The sequence below is a fragment of the Xiphias gladius genome, chromosome 17, assembly GCF_016859285.1.
Source record: "Xiphias gladius isolate SHS-SW01 ecotype Sanya breed wild chromosome 17, ASM1685928v1, whole genome shotgun sequence".
Lineage (NCBI taxonomy): Eukaryota > Metazoa > Chordata > Actinopteri > Istiophoriformes > Xiphiidae > Xiphias > Xiphias gladius.
Window position 1 is genome coordinate 20403318 of NC_053416.1, and position 23265 is coordinate 20426582.

At 41.4% G+C, this 23265-nt stretch overlaps 1 protein-coding gene across 2 annotated transcripts; it reads left to right on the forward strand.

Moving 5' to 3' along the window:
• The first annotated feature begins 3140 nt into the window (after window positions 1–3140).
• On the forward strand, window positions 3141–20814 carry kdm6bb (lysine (K)-specific demethylase 6B, b). Of its 2 annotated transcripts, XM_040151290.1 has the most exons (21): window positions 3141–3274; window positions 5733–5789; window positions 6350–6473; window positions 7817–7873; window positions 8209–8428; window positions 8550–8795; window positions 8948–9103; window positions 9195–9479; window positions 9814–12455; window positions 12581–12707; window positions 13290–13395; window positions 14179–14384; window positions 15259–15416; window positions 15515–15583; window positions 15674–15822; window positions 15950–16064; window positions 16158–16345; window positions 16492–16633; window positions 16728–16854; window positions 16975–17145; window positions 17775–20814. In XM_040151290.1, the coding sequence occupies exons 3-21, from the start codon at window positions 6355–6357 to the stop codon at window positions 17796–17798; spliced, it is 5307 nt and encodes a 1768-aa protein (XP_040007224.1). In that variant the 5' UTR covers window positions 3141–3274; window positions 5733–5789; window positions 6350–6354; the 3' UTR covers window positions 17799–20814. The 2 variants fall into 2 exon arrangements, with proteins under 2 accessions (XP_040007224.1, XP_040007225.1); XM_040151291.1 differs by lacking the exons at window positions 15950–16064; window positions 16158–16345; window positions 16492–16633; ... (1 more) ...; window positions 16975–17145; window positions 17775–20814 and having other exon boundaries at window positions 15520–15583; window positions 15674–15786.
• The last annotated feature ends 2451 nt before the right edge of the window (window positions 20815–23265 follow it).

Below are 23265 nucleotides of genomic sequence, written 5' to 3' on the forward strand. Positions count from 1 at the left end.
AACTAAACTTAAACCCACATTTGCATGATATTTATAATTACTTCTGAAGTCCATAGGCAACATGGTAAAACATGTGCTATATCCTGACTGTATCAGTAGCTCCCAAGCATGACCGCTTTTTGGTTTTTCTCCTGGGAAATGTCCAAACAGAGCAGATAAACTACAGGAGAGAGTTTGTAGGCCTTTACTGGGCCACCAGGGGGCATCATATAGCAGACACTCTGGCTTGTGGAGCTTTCCCCACTTAGTTCTGCACCAAAGCCTGCTGATTGGTCCAAATACCCACATGGGTTTGAGCACTGACCAATAGAGTTTGAACTGATCAGGGGCTGTTGCTAAGGCACTTCAGAGGTAAGAAAAAAAAAAAAAAAAAAGTCTGTCAGCAGTGTGCTTCCACCATTTCCCTCTCACACTCCTCTGGCCCCTCATCAGCTCTCCCTCCGGCTCTACCTCTAACTGTGCACTAAGGGCCAACAGCTCTGCCTGCTTGTTATTGGTCGATGATGGGTGAAATGAGCAGATGAGTGAGTGGTGGCTTTGCATTGTGAGCCACAAAGACTAGGCCCTCCCTCATGAACCAAGCACTGTAGCCCCACCTCCCCCAGTTGTCCTGTCACTTGACATTTGAGCTCAGCCAACACTTGCAGCCCGTCTGTCACCATTTCACCCTGCCTTGCTTCCCAATTCATCCAGAAACACACCTGGGTGTTCAGCTCCACCAAGGTCCAGAAAAACAGGAGAGAATTATACATTGTTCATATTGATACTGCGATGTGTGTTGTGACTCTAGGACCTTTTTTTTCTTCTTCAATTAAGTCATCAAATGAGCTGTTTTGAGAGGATTTAAAAAGAGGGAATGCCAAAATGTTGGCAGCGTGATCACGTGTGAGAAGTGTATGTATCTTTTTGAAGAGATAAGTGGATAAACCTGCAGTGATACTGGGGGAAAACATGTCTGTATCAGCTTGAAGAGATTCTTTTACAGCTGTGGAGAGATTTAAAATATCATCTCTACTGTACTGGCAATGTTCCAACTCTCACTTACGCTCTCTCACACACACACACACACACACACACACACACACACACACACACACACACACACACACACACAAACACACACACACACACATATATAGGCTAATATTCAACAGTTTCACATAGCTCAAATGTAACCACAAGTGTAACTGCCAAGTTCCCCTTCACATTCATCATTTCACATTTCTGCACTGGGTCTGCACGTGAGCACTACATTTCTGCATGAGTGTGTGTGTGTGTGTGTGTGTGTGTGTGTGTGTGTGTGTGTGTGTGTGTGTGTGTGTGTGTGTTTGTGGGAGGTGTACTATAGTAAGGAGGTTCAGTGTGACCAAGTGAAATGATTAATCTTCATTTAGAGTAATGTCTAAACTGTGTCACATACAGTAACAGTACTTGGCTCTACTGAAAGTTTGTTGAACACATCCTACACAGAGACCTTTTCACTTTGTTGTGTTTTTATAAAATAACTGGCTCAAATGTTTGACCCACACATCTTTAAGCTGTTTGAAACAGAATAAACTAAGGACATCTAGGGTTACTGTCACTAACATGCAACATGAACCCAACGTATGCTTTCAGTTGATATGATTGCTAGCATAGGTAACCTCCCGGATGTGCAATTCTAGGTTATTATACCCCACACAAACCAGGTGTCTGATGCACACATGTGCATCCAGTGCTTTCTTCGAACCTGTTAACCTGCTTCATTGTCTTTGTTCACAAAAAGCTGTACATGTTTGCAAAAGACACCCCTCTTTCTTGTTCTTGACCTTGCCTTGGTACATTCCAGTACCCCTCAGAGGGCTGTGCTTTATGGAGCATACACTGGGAGAAGCTGCTATTATAGAAAGGGGATAGAGCAGAGTGAAGCGGGGCTGCAGGGATGTTATTTTTAGAAATGTGATTGATATTCGGCTCGTACTGTACTTTCTCTCTCTGTGATCCTGACGCTATTTCAGGCCTGCATCCAATAAAATCATACATGTGCATGCATTCAGGGTGGGTTGTCCGTGCAGTCTCAGTCTGCCTGTACGTTGCATTTTGCTTCCCCTCCATCTGTTCTCTTCATGTCTCTGCTCCTCTGTTAGCTAGCTTAGGAGCCACCAGAGACAGGCCTGGTCTAGTGCAGTCCATCCTTCCTTTTATGGTATAGGAAGCAGTTTCTTTACTACATACACACACACACACACACACACACACACACACACACACACTCATAAAGCCTCAGCAAGAGATGCACATCTGCAGTGCTTCACTGCAGCTAGCAAGCAGCTCCAGATGGAGTGAGAAGTGCAAGAATGTGACAAACTGTTGATTTGTCCACACAAATTTGAGTGTGTTTGTGGATCCGAGGCAGTTCATTACTACTCACTGAATATTTTTGTTCAGCTGACAGAGCTGCTGTACAAATGTTGCAGACATCTGAGAAGAGTGGGCAGAGAAAAGAAGATAGAAATGTGGAAATATACATTAAACCACCCCCCCTCCCCTTGCCCGCCCTCCCTCCATGTTATAATCACAGACACACGCAAACACTCCCCTCCTTGCTTGAGGCCTTGCTCCCAGCTCTGGACTAAATGATATCATCGGTTGCCAGGGATACAAGGACACAGCGTGCAGAGAAAAGGGAGGGTGAGGCATAGGCAGAGCCATGCACATAGCCCGGACGAGAAAGCAGGGAGGCTGGCATATTGGGTATCAAGAAGGAAAAGGAGCCTGTTTGAAACAAGTAGGGAAGATAGTAATGGTGATGGGGCAGGGCCACAAAGAGGAAAGACAGAAGAAAAAAAGCCCGCCAGCCTGTCAAAGGTTACTGGCCCATCCTTCCTCTCCCCTCTCTCTTACATCTCATTTCATTCTCTTTCTTTGTCTAGAGAGGGTCAGAATTGCAACAGTGCAGATGTATGTGACAGCATGTGTTGTAGGAAATGAGAGACAAAAATAGAGAGGAAGAGAATGGCAGCAATACCTGAGGGATGGTGGAGAGCTACTGTCCTTGATTTGAAACAATAAAACCTTCCTGTATTGTACATGTGTGCACCAAATGACTGGTGTTTCCTCACTCTTTCTACTGTGTGGGTCTGTGTCTGTTTGCCAGCTAACGGATGATGAGCATGTCTATTTAAAGGGATCGGAGACTGCACAGGTCTGCTGTCTTTCTATTCCTGACTGACAGCATCATTGAATTTGGACCAGAGAGTCTGTCTCCCCCTTTTCTCTCAGTACTCATTGCAAGGTAAGATTGGTTACAGGGATGAACATGAACACACACACACAAAGACAGGCACACACACGTACACACGAACACACACTATTAGGTTTCAAATAAATGTCTCCGATTTGCACTTAGCAAACGGGATTCGTGTGGTGAAATTGTAAAAAGGTTAGACAGCCAAATGGGGGTTTCAGCAGAGACATGAATGCATGCATGGTTATTCCATGCTCCATTCTCCCTGTGTGGTGACAGAGGGATGACCAGGGTTTCCTTGGTGACAAGAGGGAGAGAGGTAGCAGACGGCAGGTCTAGCCTGTGAGTAGGTGACAGCCATCCACCACCGTAAGCATTTACATGTTTAACTGTAAAGCATCATTTGTAGACAAATACGTCAGTGTACAAATTAGAAACAGAACTGTAACATCTTAAAAGGAATGCCCTAATTTTATAAAGCTGCTATTTAACACAATACACTACTACTTACTGTACTGTTTAGATTGCACTTTTTTTTTCTTCAAGGTTATCTCACTCTGAAGCAAAGAGTTTACCCAACAGTAACGTAAGCCCTTTTCCGCACATGACATCATTTGGCCCCTGTGCTGAATTCCAGATGTCTCAAATGACCCCTGCACAGATGGGTTAAATGTTGCAGGAACTGAGCCATTGTTGTGTAGAGTCAAATGTAGGCTGCTGTCAATACTAGGAAGCTAAGGGTTAACAGCATGGTAAGGTGTGTTTTCTTGTCTGTGTGTAAAAATGTTGTAATGCTGCGTAAACAGTAAAACACAGTTTATAAGTTGTTTGCGTGAATTAAGCACACACTGACCGTCTTAATCGCAGCACAAGACCGACAGTGACGTAACGCTAACATAAGTTGCCATTTTGGGACACAAATCCAAACAGGCAAGTCTAAGAATAAAGTCCTCCAACCAAGATCCTAAACAGAGAAAGCTTGGAAGCAAAGTATTTTACGATGATGAAGAGGTTATTGGAGCATTAGCGAAAAACTGTAGAAGCTCAGAAAAGGAGCCTCTGAGAAAGCTGATTTTAATGTAACGCGAGATATGCAAACTAGTATTGATATTACCAGACATTTTCTGCCTACTATACAGCTTTATATAGCAACTGATGGCATACATTGCTGTATGTTAGGATAACTTACTTACGTTACTTACTTTATGTGTAGCAGCGAACATTGTACGCACATAAAGGCCTTCCATTTCTTCTTCCTATTCTAAATATAAATCTAAATGCAGTTTTCTCCAAAAAGCCTAAAGCCACAGCAGAAAGAACTGTCTGGCTTCCGTTGCTCTAGCAACTGGTTGGAAATGGACGCTCAAAAAGGCTTCTCACTTAACTCATTCATCACTCACAGAAAGGTTATTATAGCACGACTGCAACAGTCTTACCAAAAACGAACCTTTAAGGAACAAACTTGCAGTACAAATACAAAAAAAAAAAAAAAAAAAGTGCCACTGGGGAAGTGGTAAAATGTTGCAAAACAGTTCTTCATACTATTTATAGATAGCTGTGGAAAGTGAATGCATATAGTTGTGCAACCTGTAACAGGGGCAACAATGGTCTCTTCAGCATGCAAAGTTGAGCTTTACAAGGTCAGCTCAGTTCAGCACAGTATACCCCAGTTTTGAAGTGTTTGGCAGCAGCAGTAGAGACAGTAAGAGATCTTTTCTGTCCGTGGTAGAAGAGACTGTATGCAACAATTCTGTTTTAAACAAAGGGAAAAAAATCAATAAAACTCGAAATAGACAGAATTGGCTTAGGAGGTTTGAGATTAGAAATTTTGATCAGACAATAAGAGAACAACTTGAATTTCCAGGGAGACACAACCAGCCAAACACCTGACCTGGTATCGTGGTTCAGTACTCAACAGGCAGCTATAGAGCTCACTGTACCTCTGGAAGTTCTTGGACTTGAAGTAAATAGAAGGAAGAAAGCATAAATCTAGAAGATGGAGCATCCATGTTGATTTGAAACATCCAAAACACCAGCTCTCCCTGAGAATTAAGGAATCAGGGCTTACGGGCCAAGAAGAATTCTATAGCAGCACTGCCTTTTGTGATTTTTTTTTTCTTTTATCTTCTTTGTTCTTAAAGATTGCCATGGTCCTTCGTCTTACTGCCATTTTTTCTTCATCGGATGGCCACTGGCTGTGGTGGCTGCTGGGAAGCAGTGATTAGAAAGAAACTGAGCGCACAATGCAGCTCCGGCTGACTGATGATATGACTGCTGAACAGATACAGTGCAGCAGAAAATACAGCATGAGGAAATAAAATCCACTAGAGATACACAAAATGACACTCTGGTGCTGATATAAATCAAAGACTCACAAGGATAAAAAGCTTATTTGTTATTAAGCCAGAACCAAAGAAGATAATGTGTAGACATGGTATAAAATACGCGTTTCTCTCTCACTAGTTATATACAGAATATTACTCTCAACCATGTGTTTTGTCCACAGGTTGTTTTTTGCTCTCAGGTGTGAAGTGGAGGGCCTCCCAAATACAGAGCAAGACTGGTAACATTTGTTTCTGTCTCTGTACTTTGTGTGTGTGTGTGTGTGTGTGTGTCTATTTAAATGCAAACACATACCATGTGCACCGACTGCAGTACTTTATAGTATCATAGAAAATTAAATTTACATGGATAATTCTTTGGAACAGATGAAATGTCATCAAACCCTGAATATAACTGTGTGTGAGTTACTCCATGTTGTGTTTCGTTAGTGTTCACCTGCTACTGTAATTGGATTTTCCTTTAATTGATTAGGGGGTCCTTCCCTTTGGGCTCTTTCAAAGAATAAGTCAGTGAGTTGAACAGGTTTCTGAATCAGCATTAACGAACTAAGGCTTCCCTTAGAATTGTGTAAGAATTACTCACAAATTAAAGTGATTGTACTATGCAACGTGCTGGGCATCGTCAATGAATGAGCTAAGATCAGAATGGTTGAAAGTGTTAGCACTTCCATGTTGCATTTGATGTAGTCAGGCTTTCTTTAAATGAGATTTTATATTTATTTTTTCATTTATTTATTCAAAATCTTAACACTATACACATTAAACCGTATCTTTGTTTCAGGCTGCATGTATCACCCAGCAGAGCTGTACTCTGGCCGTAACACATGGGACTCCTATCCAGCTGGAGGACCTAACAGAGGACAATGGGCTCCTGTAAACAGTCGGCTCTGGAGCCACACAAACAGGTCAGGAGCACCATCAACAAACATATGAAATTATTAGAGTTTCTTCAGAGTTTTATTTCTAAAAGGACAGTAGTCCATTCACAGGGTCAGTATATCGTTTCAGATGCAGTGTCAATACCCTCATGTATTTACTGTACTACTAGTGTAGTTTTTTTTTTTTTCGATTTCTCTAATGGTTATGCATTGAGCTCTGTAGTCACTCAGACCAGCTAAAACTTAAAAAAATAAGGGGAAGAAATAAGAAAAAATAAATAAGACTACAGTAAACTTGGAAAAATATATGAAGCCTTCCTGAACAAAATTTAAACTCAGTGGGAGTGGATAGTGGAACAACTTGAGACTTGACTTGAGACTTGAGACTTCTAGCAGGTGCAACTACAGCCTTTGTTATCTGGGTTGATTCAAGATAAACACCACGTTATGGGGCTGGCTGACTTACTGAAAATGCGATGAGCATATTCATGAAAAGCTTTTACTTCAGCTGCAGCAGTGTGCATGAACTCGTCTGCACAGTTTAAACAAGCACGACTGTGATGAATGAAACCATACCTCCTTCAGCTGCAGCTGAGTAACACCTCAGTCTAACTATTCAGCTGCAGCAGTTGGGAGTGGCTTTAATGAATATGATTGTAACTGCAACTATGCGTATCTGGTTGTTTCTTTTGGCAAAAGAAACAATTGTGATTCCGATAAAGAGGTATGACTCTCAAAGAGACATAAACCCTAAGCTCTACATAATAAATTGTTTTAGAAGAAAAAAATCTTTTTATAGAGCAACATACAGTACTGTAGGTCAGTAAGTTCTCTCATCATGTGATCCAGTTCAGCTAAGAAATAGCATCACAATTCTCCCTTAAAGGTCAAATTAACGACTTCAATGTGCTTGGCTTTATTTAAAGTAGACATAATGAACCAATATCAAATAATGGGTTATCAAGTTATTCATTTAAAAAGTTAAGTAGGGTCACAGTGACAACATAACATTTTTTTTTTTTACTTTTTTTAATTACATCTATCCAAGTTCATCAGAGTTGCTATTAAAGAAATTATCACGGTTGAATTTGCATCTTATTTTTGAGTGATGCCAAAGTCTCTATCACCATTGAGGTACCAGTGAGTAAGACATTCAGAGAAAGACCATATACAGTACGTATGCACAGAAAAAACTTGAAAGAGAAATGGCCAGTTAGGTTAACAGTCAGGAAAAACAAGTAAGTTTAGCTTCAACCTGAGTTTAAACTGATAGCAAAAGGGTTTGGATCTCCCAGATTTGTTATATTATCCCACAAACTGCATTATTACCGTGAGACAGTAGATTTTCCTCGTTTTTTTCATTACTACAGATGCCAAGGAGGGCGAAATCAATCACATCATCCACTATCAAGTCGTCTTTATAATAGGTGAGTTAAACAATTTATTTATCATTCATACACTGCACTGAAAATGTGTTTCACATTTTGCAGCTTTGCTGCTTATTGTACATAAATTATTTCTCTTCTTTTAAGTTATGTATTGTAATGGATCTGTTACTGAAACCTCTTGGATGAACAGAGTGTGGCTTTTGAAAAGGCATCATCACGTTTGCTTGCCATTTGAGCAACAGAACAGTAGAAAACGTGATGCCACCATGGATAGGAGAATTCACTTGATATATGAAGTCCCATTTTTGCTGTGGCGTCATTATTTTGAATACACCATGATACTTGTTGCTCAGTTAAGTTGGTCTTTTTCTTAGGGGGGAGAGACCAGTCAACCATGTTCAGGACAAGGGTATCTCAAAGGGGCACAGACAGCATCTACGTCTTTGGGATGGTAAAGAGCCGCTGTTTGAGGCCCAGAACTGGCATCACAACTCCACACGCTCATTCCACAACCGAGCTGCCACTAGCAATGGTTATCTAACAAGACCCGGAGAGCACTACGCAACCTGGAACAACAATGTCAGCAACTCCGTGGTGAGCCATGCTGATCAGGACCAATATTATTTTATATAACACATATTGTTATTGGAGCTAGAAGTGTGTCATCATATGACTTTTTGATTATGGCTGTACTTTTTCTCTTTTTGGCTGTTAGCATGGGGGTCCTCGCCTACATCGCAACAACAGAGAACTCCAGTCCCCACCAGAGAGATGGGCCCCCTCAGACTGCCGCAGGAGCTTCCCGGGCAGAATGATAAACAATAGGCCAGGACCCTGGAAACGGCCAGCCCTCCATCAGCGGCGAGACCAATTACACCAGCACAGTCCACCCCCACAGCACCCTTTATCCCCAAGGGAAGAGTGTCCTGCTAAGAGGAGAAGGGCCTCTGGCCCTGATCAGGTAAAGTTTTTTTGACTTATTACAACAAACTTTGATTCTTTTGCTAAACATAGCCTATATATCTGTACATCACATTTCATTTCTGGGAAACAGCACCCCCCATTGGTAAAATCCCATCTAGTATGACAGGATATTCATGCTTCTCTGTTTAGTCATCTCATCCTGGATCAAGGCATTTACCTTTACTTGCCCATGCCCCATCACCACCTCGCCACCACCGCTGCAACCAAGATGACTGGAAGCCTCTTCATGACAGGGTGGGTCCTTGCTACCACTCTGACCACAGGACCTCAACAATACAGCAACAGGTAAGTTAGTATCATCGGTATCATCAGTGAATGATTACTAGAAATTAAAACAGAAAATAAATGTTGATCATTGTTGAAATGAAATTTGCAGGAAACCTCTAAACTGCGAGCTGGAGGATATGGCTTCAGTAACAGCAACCTAGCGGTTTTAAACCAGAGTTGTGGCAGCAGACTGCCACATCACGGAAGCAGAGGGAAGGTCGAGCGGAAAATCTCGTCTTCACCAGCAGACCACACCCGTGTGCCTTACAGCCACCAAAACCATCATTACCACTATCAGCGGCACACAGGCCACCCCAGAGCCCTACAGCACAACCCACTGCTTCATCCTCTAGAGGACAAGGACTCACGGAGCCATCACCACAAACAAAGCACAGTAAGAAATAAACATTGAAACAGCATGTTCACACAAAAACCTGTGTTTTCAGGATTCTTCAAAGGTTTTTATTACACTCTCTATGCTCTTACTAAATTGGTAGAATGGGTTATATTCTAAATCCAAATAAATATCTGTTGATTAATCAAGCACAAGAAGGTAGTATATTAGACATAAAAACTCTCTTTTTTTAAAAACATTTTTTTCCCATTGCAGAGGGCTAACTTTCTTTTAATAGTAATATTAATGTCACTAATCATTGCATATACTGTATATGATTTAAGTGTTCTATCCTTGAAAAAAAGTCTAAATATATATAATTTAAACTCTGCAGGAACCTCAGCGCTCTCATAAAAAAGGCAGTTCAAGGGATCCAGCCCTCTCCAACTCTTCTGGTGCAGACTCTCCTCCTTATTCATCCCTCCTCTGCAGTCCTAAAGATGGAGGTTCTAATGCCAGCAGTCCACGTGCTCCTTCCTGTCCCTCTTCATACACAGGAGCCAGTGGCAGAAAAGATCCATCAATGATTCATCAGTGTAGTCCTGGCCTCAGTGGACAGCAGAAACTCCAGGGAAGCCCCATTCACACCCCAAGACCTAGCCTGACATCTACCACGTCTCTTCCACCTCACAATGTTCCAAAATCCAGGTGTTCAGACATCAAATACAGAAAGACCTCACAGCCCCCCTGCTCACGAAAGTTCCCCCACAGCAGATCGAGAGCAAACAAGTGTGAGAAGGAGTTGGAAGAACACAAAGAACCGGAGTGCAAACAAAAAGATAAGCTTGGGAAAAAGGAGAGAAAGGGAGATGTTCAAAAGACAAACAGAAAGGGTGAAGAGAGAAAAAGGCGGAAGAAAAGAGAGGAGAAAAGGATGGGCGACAGAAAAAAGAAAAGAGATAAAGCGCTTAAGAAAGAAAGAAAGTTAGGCTTGAAAATCAAAAAAAAGGAAATGTTCACCTCCACCTCTGCTTCCAACTCTTCGGGACAGGTCAAAACACGTAAAATGGAGACTACAACTCTGACCCCCGAGAATCAAAGCCAGTCAACACCAAAACACAAGCACAGGCGGAGGAGTGAACGAGCAGAGGGGACACACATGCCATCTGCTTGTACTCTTCATCCCAGCAGCACTTCAACACATCCACCCTCAAAATCTGAAAATAACAAAATGTCCAAAAAGAACAACAGTCCCCAGAAACTCCCTGTCAAGAATCTACTAATGCAGTCTCTTCCCAGGAACACCAGCCCCAACCAGACCAGTAAGAAGCCCACTATTGTCTCATCCCAGTCAGAAGATGGACCAAAAGAAAACACTGATGATACACTCCCTTCACTTTTATTTAAAGCCTTAGCACCACTCAGTACAGCATGTTCTGTTAGCTTAGAGCAGCCCGCCCATGGCAAAGATGGTGCAAAGGGAAGAGTTCTCAGTGCCCCAGATCTCCAGCCTGTGGCTGTGATGGGAAATGTGAGGGAAATGGGAGACAACCTTGCAAACACTCCTCCTGTTCTGAGCTGGCAGGGCTCTCCAGTATCAGTTCTGGGAGAGGATGAGGAGGAGCTAGAAAAGGGAGTGATAAGCAGACCTGTCCTCCAGCCCAGCCCTACCCAGTGCTTTTCTCCTCTTCCTGGAGACAATGAGAGCATTGATAGTATGAATAAGGAGCCTTGCGAAAGTATACTGGCTGATTATTCTCACAATGACAGGTCTGAATTCTGCGATCTGCCTTCTACAATTGAACAAGCTGGCGAGGAAGAAAAAGAAGACAAGGACAGCAACGGGGAAACTTCTGGCTCTCTTCTTTGTGAGCTTCGCCACCATAAAGCAGGATTGGATGATGTCTTCAAGAGCCTGGCCACCTTTCTTGGAGGCCAGAGGGTCGCATTTCGAGGCGGTCCATTTGGCGGGCCTACTGTTAGTACTGCAGGAGGGGTGAAGTACTCCTCTTCTCTTGCATTGGGGCCAGAGATACACTGTCATGACCATCAAGATTTCTGCCCAAAATCAGATCCCACAGCATCCTCCAAACCCAGTAATCAGTCACCAACTCACACTACCTCAGACACACTATTGAAATCCCACAGTCCGACAGATCTGATTGAACCTGTCATGGATGGCCGGGTGCAGGAAAATAAGGAAGAGACTGAGAATGATATAAACCTTAAACAGGAGGGTAGAGATACAGAGATTCTCTCTGAGAGAATTGAGTCATCTCTTTTGGACGGGTCACTAAGTGCAGAACTGAGACTGACCACCACAAATACAGCCTCTTTCACCGGCCTCCTCACTGTTTCCACTAAGGAAGACAGAGATCACAGCAAAGAGACAGAACACAGACATACAGAAAGAAAAAGAAAACAAAAAGATAAGGATGAAGGAAGAGAAGAAGAGATCAAGATTAAGATAAAAACAGAGGAAAGTAGTGTCATTTGTCCTAAAAACAAAGTAAATGAATTAAAGGATTTAGAAGAAAGGGATGTTTCATCCTTAGAGCCAGTCATCTCCAGCTCACCTAGACCTCTGAAGGATATTATGAAGGGCCAGATTTCTCAGGAAAATCAAACCCCACATGGAAAGGACATACAGAAAGAAAAGGTGGACACTGGGAACACCGAAGTAAAGGTAGTAATGGAGAAGAAGGAAGTGGTCACTGAGTTAGAAAATAAGATATCCTCAGCAGCTAGAAACAGAGATACCAAGACCTCAAACTCAGCGTCAACTGTAACAATCCATACATCCAAACTATGTGTCTCCACACCAGCAAGTAAACCTCCCTGCTCATTAGCGCCAGTCGATCCACTGAAACTGAAAGCATTGTCCATGGGCTTGTGTAAGGAGCTAAAGATCCTCTTGATTAAAGTGGAGAGTGCTGGAAAACAAACATTCAACATATCTGAGGTGGAGGAGCAAAGAATCCCACTTTCCAAGATCAACATCGGAAACACGGCAACTGAAGTGATCAGAGCTTGCAAGTGAGTACTCGGACAAAGATACTTCTAGTCTAGTTGTCTCATTAAACATGGGATTTTGATGGGGAAACTTTAGCGTAGTTGTTCCTCTAATTGAATTTTGTCCTTTATTGTTCATCTTTTTCCAGGGGAACAAGGGTGAAGGGGAAATTCAAGGAGTCGTACCTGCTTCCCACTTTCTCTGTTAAACCTAACATTGCCATTAACACCCCCATTCCTCGAGAAAAGCTCAACCCCCCTACACCAAGTATCTATGTGAGTCCACAAAGATAAACACAGTCAAAATAACCCAGCCTAACAAGTAACATCATCAATGATCGAATCCTAAAATCTTGTTTTTAGCCTTTTTAGCGTTGGTCCCATTGACATTTGTGGTTCAGAGTGACATATCTAATTATTGAATGAATTGCCATTAAATTTGGTACAGACATTCACGAATTGTAAGAACTTTGGTGATACCTTAACTTTTCATCTAGCACTAACATTTTAATTAGTTTGAGACTTTTGTCTTATGACTACATACTCGCAAAAAGTACGGCATTCACAGCCATGCAGAGCTGCTGGCATGGCTGCAGACTCTTAGTCTTGTTTTAAAATGAATAAAAAACCACCATAAGTACCACCACCATAACTGTTTGATTTATTTAAAATCACTGGCATTATTTCTTGAATAATTTTCTTGATATCAGCAGAGAGAGCTGCCTTATTGTAGCTTGTTTCAAAACCTCTACACATTTCCTACCAACTGTCAGTATTTTTCTTTTTTTTTAAGGAGAGATACATTTCATTCCTTTGCTGTGTTCAAATTTTTATAATTACAATGTGTTGTTTCTGCAGTTGGAGAGCAAAAGGGACGCCTTCTCGCCAGTCCTGCTTCAGTTCTGCACTGATCCCAAAAATGCTGTTACTGTCATCAGAGGCCTTGCTGGCTCCCTCCGCCTTAGTAAGTTTATCCACCGCACGCATCTCAGCGAAGTTACTGCTCTCCATTTATTCTATTTAGCCCAGTAGAATTTATCAAATTCTATTCAATCTGAATAGGTTTTTGTTGATTAGTAAAAAAATTGCCATTAATTAGGACCTTTTGTTTATTGTTTGGTGAAAACTGTCAGGCACGGAACAGGAAAAGAGAACGGAAAAGAGAAGACTGCATTGATTCCTTATACATAAATGCAGTATATGATAGAATTGTGATTATTTTAGATGAGTAGACATTTGATATATTGATTAATTTCTATAATAGAAATATGTACGGGCTCTTTGGAAACCCCTTTCTCTCTTCTGTGTTTGAAATGGATGCTGCATCTTTTTACAGTCTGCAAATGCAGCATAAAGATTTTAGAAACTAGGCTAAACTGTCAGAGGTTGGTTCTAAGAAGTGCTGTATCATGAAAACTCTCTGTCACCAATCTGCTATCTGGGCAGCATACAGAGCCCCATTGTCACAAACTCCGTACACATCACACGCATTTATGATCCATACTTGAATGCAGACCATGTATTCTCAACCACACCGTGATGACTGGGCCACTGGGAGGCTGTATTGAGAATTGATGCTTTGAATGCGTTTGCATATTCCGGTGTGTGTACTTTACAATTTTCAGGTATAGATAAACTAATTTTGTCTCTGTTACTACACCTACAAATTAAAAAAATGTATAAAGAGGATTAGAAATTTGCTATTATCTGATAATTATCTCTGTACTCTGCCCCCCCCCCATGGTAGACCTTGGTCTGTTCTCCACCAAATCTCTGGTGGAGGCCAATGCGGACCATGCAGTGGAAGTGAGGACTCAGGTTCAGCAGCCCGCTGATGAGAACTGGGATCCCAGTGGCTCAGCACAGACGTGGCCCTGCGAAAGCAGTCGCTCGCACACCACCATTGCCAAATACGCCCAGTACCAGGCCTCCAGCTTCCAGGAGAGCCTGCAGGTAGACATTTTCTGCACCTCCTCATGGCACACACATGCTCAATCGCACACAGAGTTTAGTTGACATAGGTGTAGTTAAAGGCATTAAAAATGGACTTAAACCTGCTTGTATTCCAACTCCTGTCCAAAACCAGAAGTGCTTGTTTTCATAAGAACCAGATTTGTTCCTTAAGTGGCATGTACAAGTGATTTCAGAGAATATTTGAAATTCACCAATTTTCTTGAAATTTTGACTTGAAATCACTGTGCCTTAATCTGAATGAATATAAATCTGACACAGGTACATAAAAAAAGTGAAATATATAACTAAGACATATAGGTGGTCGTCCATTTGCTTTTGCAAGAAGATTTTTAGCATGTAACTTCACGTTGAACTATTTTGTCTTTAATTTTAAAGATTTTTGTGAAAATCTTTTTATTATTCAGCAATATTTAACCCACAAAAGGAGCTGGACATGTAACCTTAGATGACCATTTAAGGGTTGTAGACTGACCAAATATAACAAATCTGTACCTCCTCAAAAACAGGTGACAGTCATCAGGTTGAAATGAGTGATTGGCAGCAAGTTTGTTCAGAGCTTTTGGTGAATCCAAGTTAGAAGACTTGTATGGCCAAACCACACAGAAAAAGTTCCATAGTAGTAAGCAAACTTGTAGCATTTGCTAAAGCCACTGTTCATGGTCTGTGTAAGTTTTTTCTTCACTGTCAGCTGTTTCAAGTGTATGGACTATTGATATCCACACATGTGGTAGGTAAATGATGATTTAATTCACAGGTATCCCTGTCCTGGACCTCGAAAGTGAACTATATAATGATGTATTCTTTTTTAGCTGTTGGCCAACCTGTCAGCTAAGCTCATGTAGATGTGTTATAGGAGGAGAAGGAGAGTGAGAATGAAGAGGAAGGAGAGCAGACCAAGACCTCAGACCCATCAGCCACCGCGAAAGCTGGTCTGACGTTATCCAACAGTAAAGGCAGTCCCGCCTCAACTACCATTAAAGCCAACTCTGTTCATTCCCCCAGCACACCCAGGTTAGCACAAAGCTTTGATCTGTTTGTGTTGAACTCACTTTTCAATTCAGTTTTACTGTTTGAACAATACTCAACTCAGAGTTTGTTCTTTTCCGCAGCTCAGAGCAGAAAACAGTGGGAAAGATAATTAAATTCGGGACCAACATTGATCTCTCAGACCCTAAAAGGTGAGATTATGTTATTAAAATCTGCCCTCTCAAACTGAGCTCACTGAGGGTACTAGGTGTTTCACATTAGCCCACATGTTTTTTTATAAGGTGGAAGCCCCAGCTGCAGGAGCTGCTGAAGCTGCCAGCTTTCATGCGAGTGGAATCCAGCAACAACATGCTCAGTCATGTCGGTCACACCATCCTGGGCATGAACACCGTCCAGCTCTACATGAAGGTGCCAGGCAGCCGCACGCCAGGTTAGTGTGGGACTGACATCACAATTGCTCACCGGTAATCCTATGATTTTAGAAGAAGGCCTCTTTTAACATTTCAAGTGAAGGAAGTTTTAGAATTCGTTAACGGACTCCTTGCATTTCTCATCAGGTCACCAAGAGAACAACAATTTCTGCTCCGTCAACATCAATATTGGACCTGGTGACTGTGAGTGGTTCGCTGTCCATGAGCACTACTGGGCAGACATCAACAAATTCTGTGAGAAGTGAGTGAAGAGGCGGCTACATAACAGAGGATGGGGCAATAAGCTTCAGTATGTGTGTGTCAAAATGTGTGCATACTAAACTGTTTCCCTCAGGCATGGAGTAGATTACCTTACAGGGTCCTGGTGGCCAGTCCTGGAAGACCTCTACAGCTCCAACATTCCTGTGTACCGCTTCATTCAGAGGCCGGGCGACCTGGTTTGGATTAATGCAGGGACTGTGCACTGGGTCCAGGCCGTGGGCTGGTGCAACAACATCGCCTGGAATGTGGGACCACTCAACTGTAAGTTACAACAAGGACAAAGAGAAAGATAGCTGACAACTTTATAGTCAGGTGTTGCTCTTTGTCTCAAATTACAGAATAAATATGCTCTTCAGTACGCTCCTGACTTTCAGCCTCACCACTGTTTATGTTTTCTGCTCTCCCAGCGTACCAATATCAACTTGCCCTGGAGCGCTTTGAGTGGAATGAGGTGAAGAAGGTTAAGTCAATCGTTCCCATGATCCACGTTTCCTGGAATGTGGCTCGCACCATCAAGATCACCGATCAGGATACCTTCAAGATGCTCAAGTAAGATGTCTCTCTGTGCGTATCTGTGTTTGTGTGTGTGCGTGCGTGCGTTTGTGTTTATATCTCTGACTTGCCACTCCTCTGTCTCTCTCAGACACTGCCTGATGCAGTCCATGAAGCACATCCAGATTCTGAGAGACCAGCTGGTGGCTGGAGGGAAGAAGATCTGTTACCAGAGTCGTGTGAAGGACGAGCCGGCCTACTATTGCAATGAATGTGATGTGAGTCCCTCTTCCTGCTGGCCTCGCTGTCTGTCCATACAGTAAATTGCACATTTGTGTATTTGGTGTAGATGCATTACAAACGTGTTGATCCGCAGGACCAAAACTGTGTTTGTTCAGGTGGAGGTGTTTGACCTGCTGTTTGTGACCAGTGAGAACAGCAGTAAGAAGACCTACGTGGTGCACTGTGAGGACTGTGCCCGAGCTAAGAGCCCGTCTCTGGCAGGAGTAGTGGTGCTGGAACAGTATCGAATGGAAGAGCTGATGAGAACCTACGACAGCTTCATGCTGGTCAGTCTCGCTTTCTAATCTTGCCCCGTAACAGTAATGCCAAAGTACATTGGGCACCTACAGTACATCACATGTCTCCGTCCAGATCATACTTTCAATCTTCAACAGCATCTCAATCACAAATATGAGAGATGTTCACAGATGTTCATCACACAGATGTGTTAAAGAATAGTGATTTTGCAAGGTGATTTTTATATGGCTTCGCCAAACAACTTTGTCATGAACTTTGTCAAAACTTACACCCAGCAATAATGAGAAGAATATGTGATGTGTAGCAAACCTGCTTTAACTTTCAAAACCAGCAGTGTGCCTCCTTGCCCAGTGGCTGCAGTAAAATCATCGTAATTCATTCTAAAACTGTATATTGTATTGGAAAAAGGTCAATTTTTAGGTGAGTCATAGGCATTCCACATAGGGCCACATTTTAACAGGACAGTTCACCACAAAATAAAATAAATACAAAAATCTGGACAAGAAGAAATATTTTGCGTTAGATATCTTTTTGATATGCTCTTTGTTTGAAAAAGTTTGAATTGGTAATTGGTTTCTAATTGATCATTTATTATGCACACACAACTTTTTCAAGGGATCAACTGAACTCTATCTCTTCCTCTTTTCTTCCTTCTCAGGTTCCATCAACCTTTTCAAAGTGAGGACTCCTTCCTGGTGTCTTTCAGTCATAACCAAAACTCTAATGACAGCACAAATGTTGTCTTCAAGGCAATCTATTCCTACAAACACTTACTGAATCAGCCAATCACATTTACTCAGTATTGTTTACATCACACAGTAAGGTATGGATACTCAGCCAATCCAACTATAGCTCACTGTCTTCCCCATACCAGCTGCTGATTGGACGTGTGTTTTGAAATAGAATGACTAGACTGGTACTTCTCATGAAAAGCATTTCAGACCTATACAAAAAAAAAAAAAACAAAACAAAAAAAAATAAATAAAAACCAATGTGAGCACTGCTAGCACTGAAAATCAGGTTGTATGTTCAACGGACACTGCTGTGATTCAAAAGCGTTAAGTAGCCAGTTCTGTGTATTAATTCAGGTACTTTTATGCAAATTCAGTAGAACTTTTTTACACCAATCTAGTTATTCTATGTGTCCATGAATTTGCTGTGATTCTGTTGTACCAGCAGGGGAATCGCTTCACAGGAGAAGTAGCTGATTGTCACATTTGGCATCGTATTGGTTCCTGTTTTGTTTGGTATTCAGGTAAACGCTGACATTTGTAACTCCTGTCTGTAAATTCTTTGAGGTGCTATTCCAATGGTATTTATTCTCGTTAGATACTTAAAAAGTTTTACCAGCCTAGAGGTACACCACATTGGCCTTGTGAACTGTATTTAGAGGAGAGGCAATTAGAGGATTAAACACACACACAAAAACAGTTTTATGTAAGTATAGAAAAAAAGGGAATCAAAAACTTTAATCAGTTTCTCTTAAATACGGGTTTACTAGAGGACTAATATGGTTTCATTCTTAGTTGGAAATCAAGTATGTAGATGGAAAATTAGGTTTTTTTAATTTGTTTTTTCACAAGTCCAGCTAAATACTTGTTGGTGTGGTTACTATGATACACCCAGAAAACATAATGTCGTTTTTATTTTTGAAATGGGGAAACAATCTCAGTTTTATACCTCCTTTTTTTTTTTGCTATGTTCTTGTTTTTAAATGACAAAGAAAATAAATAATTGTAAATTGTGAATGAATTTATGGGATACACAGAGGTGTGCATAGATAGGGTGTGGGGGGCTGGGGAGGGGTCACAATATTTGTTTGTGTCAGTGAAGTGCCCATTGCAGTCTGCAAAAAGTAATATGTCCAAAGAGACACACAATCATTATCTTCTAATGCAAAAGCCAACAAGGGCAAACAGATGATCAGACTGCAGGGCACTTCAGTGTTTCCATTCTGCCCCAAACATCCGTCCATGAGGCTCATGTCCACGCACTGCCACCGGGTTTAACATGACGTATTTCCACTTTAACAAGTTGAAGAGCACATGAACTGAGACATGACAAAAAAAAGCCCAGTCGTTGTTTTTTTTTGTTTTTTTTTTCATCCACATTTAGACAGTCCCACTAAAGACAAACTCTCATTTTGTTGACGCTACATAGTCCAAATGTTGGCCTTAGTTTTCAAAGCTGATGTTTTTATTTTTTTATTTTTTTTATCAGTTGAATTAGTTGATTTACTGTATTGTCTTGTTTTTAGTTACAATGTTATAACAACAAAAAAATCTATCGACCAAGAATCATTTCAGTTTCTATAAATACAAAACATAAACAAACACTATTGATAAGGATCTATTTGATTTGTTTTCTGAAGAATTATGACCACCGTACGTACTAAGTGGGACATTTTACAGCTTGAAAATCAACTGGCCACTGCTCCCTGGTGGAAAAACTATGTATAGTTGACACTGCTTCTAAATGATCTCAAACCTTGTTTGGCATTTGTTTACTGCAATTTTTTTCTTACTTATTGGTTGACATACTCACCAATACCAACAATAAGCTAGTATCAACTGAGTTATTGGTCTGCTCTTCTTCAAAGTACTTTGGAAAGCTTTGATTCCTTCATAAAATGTGGTTATCACGTACCACACTGGACTGTACTCAGAGGTTAGGCCCTTTTTTTTTATGGTTTAAATGGATGCTCAGCATTATTGCTGTGTAACCATGCGAATAAAATCCCTACAATTTTTCAAGATCTTACCCCTTCCCTCATTACTCCGTGCACACCATCTCATGTACATAATGTATCTGTTTTCAGGTTTACTAGAAATTCTTACGTAGTTTTGTTCTCATTCAAATATTTAATTTGTATATGATCAGATTTGTCCACCTCAGTCGTTTTTTTGTTTTTGTTGTTGCTATATTGTAATACACGCTAAAAATATCCTGTTTTACTCTAGTTTAAATTACTGCAATGGGAATTTCTTCCCACTTTTATACCTCTTTTTGTTGTCAGTTTCTGATTTTTGAATTACAGAGAAAATGGAAAATTGTAAATTGTGACATTATTTATACTGTACATGGTTGTTTTCTTATATATTTATTGTATTTCAAAGGGTACTTCACTTGATAAGGGGCTACATGGTATTTTAAAGATGTAGTATGATCATAATGTGTGGATAGGGGAAGTGCAATCAGCGGGGCGGTAAAATTTTATGGTGCTAGACCCCTCCTTGCCTCAATGCCCCCTCATTAAACAGCATATAATGATTTACATACATAAGTTACTGATACAGCTCAAACCAGCCAGTTGGTGCTTAGAACCATTTCAACACAGTTTACTGGTAACAGAAATGGAATGATGTCTTTGTACTGTATCGAACAGATAAATAAAATCTTTTTTAACTTTATTTCCATTGTATGAAATTCATAATCTTGTGAGGCATTAGTGGTTTTATGATGCGCATTAGCAGTAGTTGTAATTCTTGACTCTTTTGCAGAGACTTTTAGGGATGTGACTTTTAATGGCGTCGGGGTTTTGTTTTTGTGTCTTGTCCTCATCATTAATATTATTTGAAGGATGTAATAATGATCTTTTTCCTCTTGACTTGTTTGATTTATGCTGCACTTATTGTTTCAAAAAGAACTCACATAGAAGAAAACCTGAGCCAGACCTGTCTTAAATCCCTCTGTGATTTTTCTGTGACATATTGTATTGTTGTTCAAGAAAATAAAATGTTTTGATAAATTATTCAACAATGAGTCTTTGCCTTTGATTTCCTTTCTGTAGTCTGACTGGCTGCCCTCTCTTCTTGCGAGTCCCAGGTTTGACTGATTCAGTCCTATCCACAGGTATTCAGGCGTGCTCTCCTTACATGTCCAAAACGATGTGCTGGATATGAGTTTGAGCTGTTATCAGCTCTTGAGGAAGGAGAGGTGGCTTTAGATTCTTCTGCAAAGATGGAATGTGGGCCACATTTCGTCTCATTCACAGTTTCATTTCGGCCCCAAACTCATAACTTCTCGATTGGCATGAAACTGGCTTCCACCTGAGTCTAGTTGAATGCCAGGAAAACATTTCCACGTGAGCTAAACTTCAACAGTGTTTTGGTATAGCCTACTGCCTCAATTTAAACATGAAAATACTGAACCATCATTTGAGTTGCAGAACTATTTTGCAGAGAGATGCACATGTGCAGACTTCTAAGTTTACTGTCTTACTCTTGTAAGGTTTTTAGGCATGCTAGTGGCACAGCCTTAAGGATGGCAGTGTCAATCGGTCCGTCACTTTGGCCCAGATTATCTCAACAGACATCTGTTGATGTCCGTTGAGATAACAGACATATGGATTTTCATAAATTGTAAATAGACATTTGTGTTCCCCACAAGATGAATCCTACTGACTTTGGTGAATTTTTAATTTGTCCCAATACTTTATAAGTGACATTCCCAGCAGTCTTGGCTGTACTTTAGTGTTTATTAGCTAATTCTAGCACGTTAACAAGCTAAACTAAAATTGCGATCATGGTAAGTACACCTGCTTAGCATCAGCACGTTGGCATTGTCACAGTTATGGTAAATGGACTGCACTTATATAGCGCTTTTCTAGTCTCATCAACCACTCAAAGCGCTTTACACTACTGCCACATTCACCCATTCACATACAAATTCATACAGCGCTCTTTTCTACGCATACTGCGCTTTCTACACACACGCACACACACATCAGTGATACATCGGGGGCAATTTGGGGTTCAGTGTCTTGCCCGAGGACACTTTGACATGCGGACTGGAGGAGCCGGGGACCGAACCACCGACCTTCCGGTTAGTGGACGACCCACTCGACCTCCTGAGCCGCCCATAGTGAGCATGTTGTTGAGATGCTGATGTTTAATTCAAAGCACTGCTGATTATAAGTACATCCCCACACAGCTGCTAGTATGTCTGGAGACTCTGTTTTCATGTTTGAAGGTGTCTAAGTGTGTGACAGTCAGTCGGCATACAATTTGGCCGAAGTGTGAACAGGATATTTGTAGTAAATCGGGGTTCCACTCCACTTGAAGGCCGGTCATCTTAGTCTTTCTCTACAGAGGACCACAATGGAAACAAACTTTTAATAACCTCCACCTAGGAGCTTGAGCTTTCACCTGTGCCTATTTGTTTGTTGGTTTGTTTTTCAGCAGGATTACGCAAAAAGTGCTGAAACGATTTGCAGCTCACTTGGTGGAGGGATGGGGTATGGGAGAGGGAAGAACCCATTACGTTTTGGTGTGGATTCCAGTCATAGAGGCAGATCCAAGATTTTTTTTTTTTATCGCTTTCCTTAACATTGCTAGATAGGGCCTTTTTTTGGCCTCGGCGAAGGTCTGCGCTCTACTGAGCGCTATTCTAGTTTTTATAATGGTTTTATCCTCAACCATTGTACTGTATATCCAACCTGGGTGTCTCCGGCCTTGTATTTACCATTATTATTGTTTTATTAATCTCTCTGTCTAACAGTAGCTGCAAGTACATGTATACTAGGTGAGTCAGAATGACCTGACAGTTCACAGATAATCGCTCATATAGTGGTCCCACAGTTCAAACATTTAAGCAGCATGTGTCAGCTGCCCTTTAGTCACGGTCTCTGACTGATGTCCACTGGGTGGCACCACTGGACCAGGTTGCTTTAAAGGCTTCCCTTCAGAATTGATGCTGTAGTAGAAGAGAGCATTACTCAGTATTTTTCCCTCCAGCGTTTTCCTGATACCATCCTGTCAGAGCTGCAGGCTGCAGCTGCTCCGTTTAGTTAAGAAGAAAAGTAATCCAAAAGTAACAGGAAGTTATCTGAATAATAGCCTGTATCAATCTGTCAGTGTGTCCTGGATGCTTTGAACGAAGTGACCAAGGTGTAACACACGGTCATAGGCTACTGAACCGACAGTTTATATACTTTCAATTATAAAAACCAGGTTATGAACTAAAACAACATAACAGATGTAGACTAACATTGAACCATTTTTAAAACCGCACAAGTGGAGATGCAGGGACATCTGATCGAAGAGCGTGGTCACAGCAGCGGATATCCTGGTTCCAAGGACAGGAAGACTGCTCTTCCTCTACCAGCCCCCTCAGACACTGACATACACATATAAACAGCCCTCTCTGTG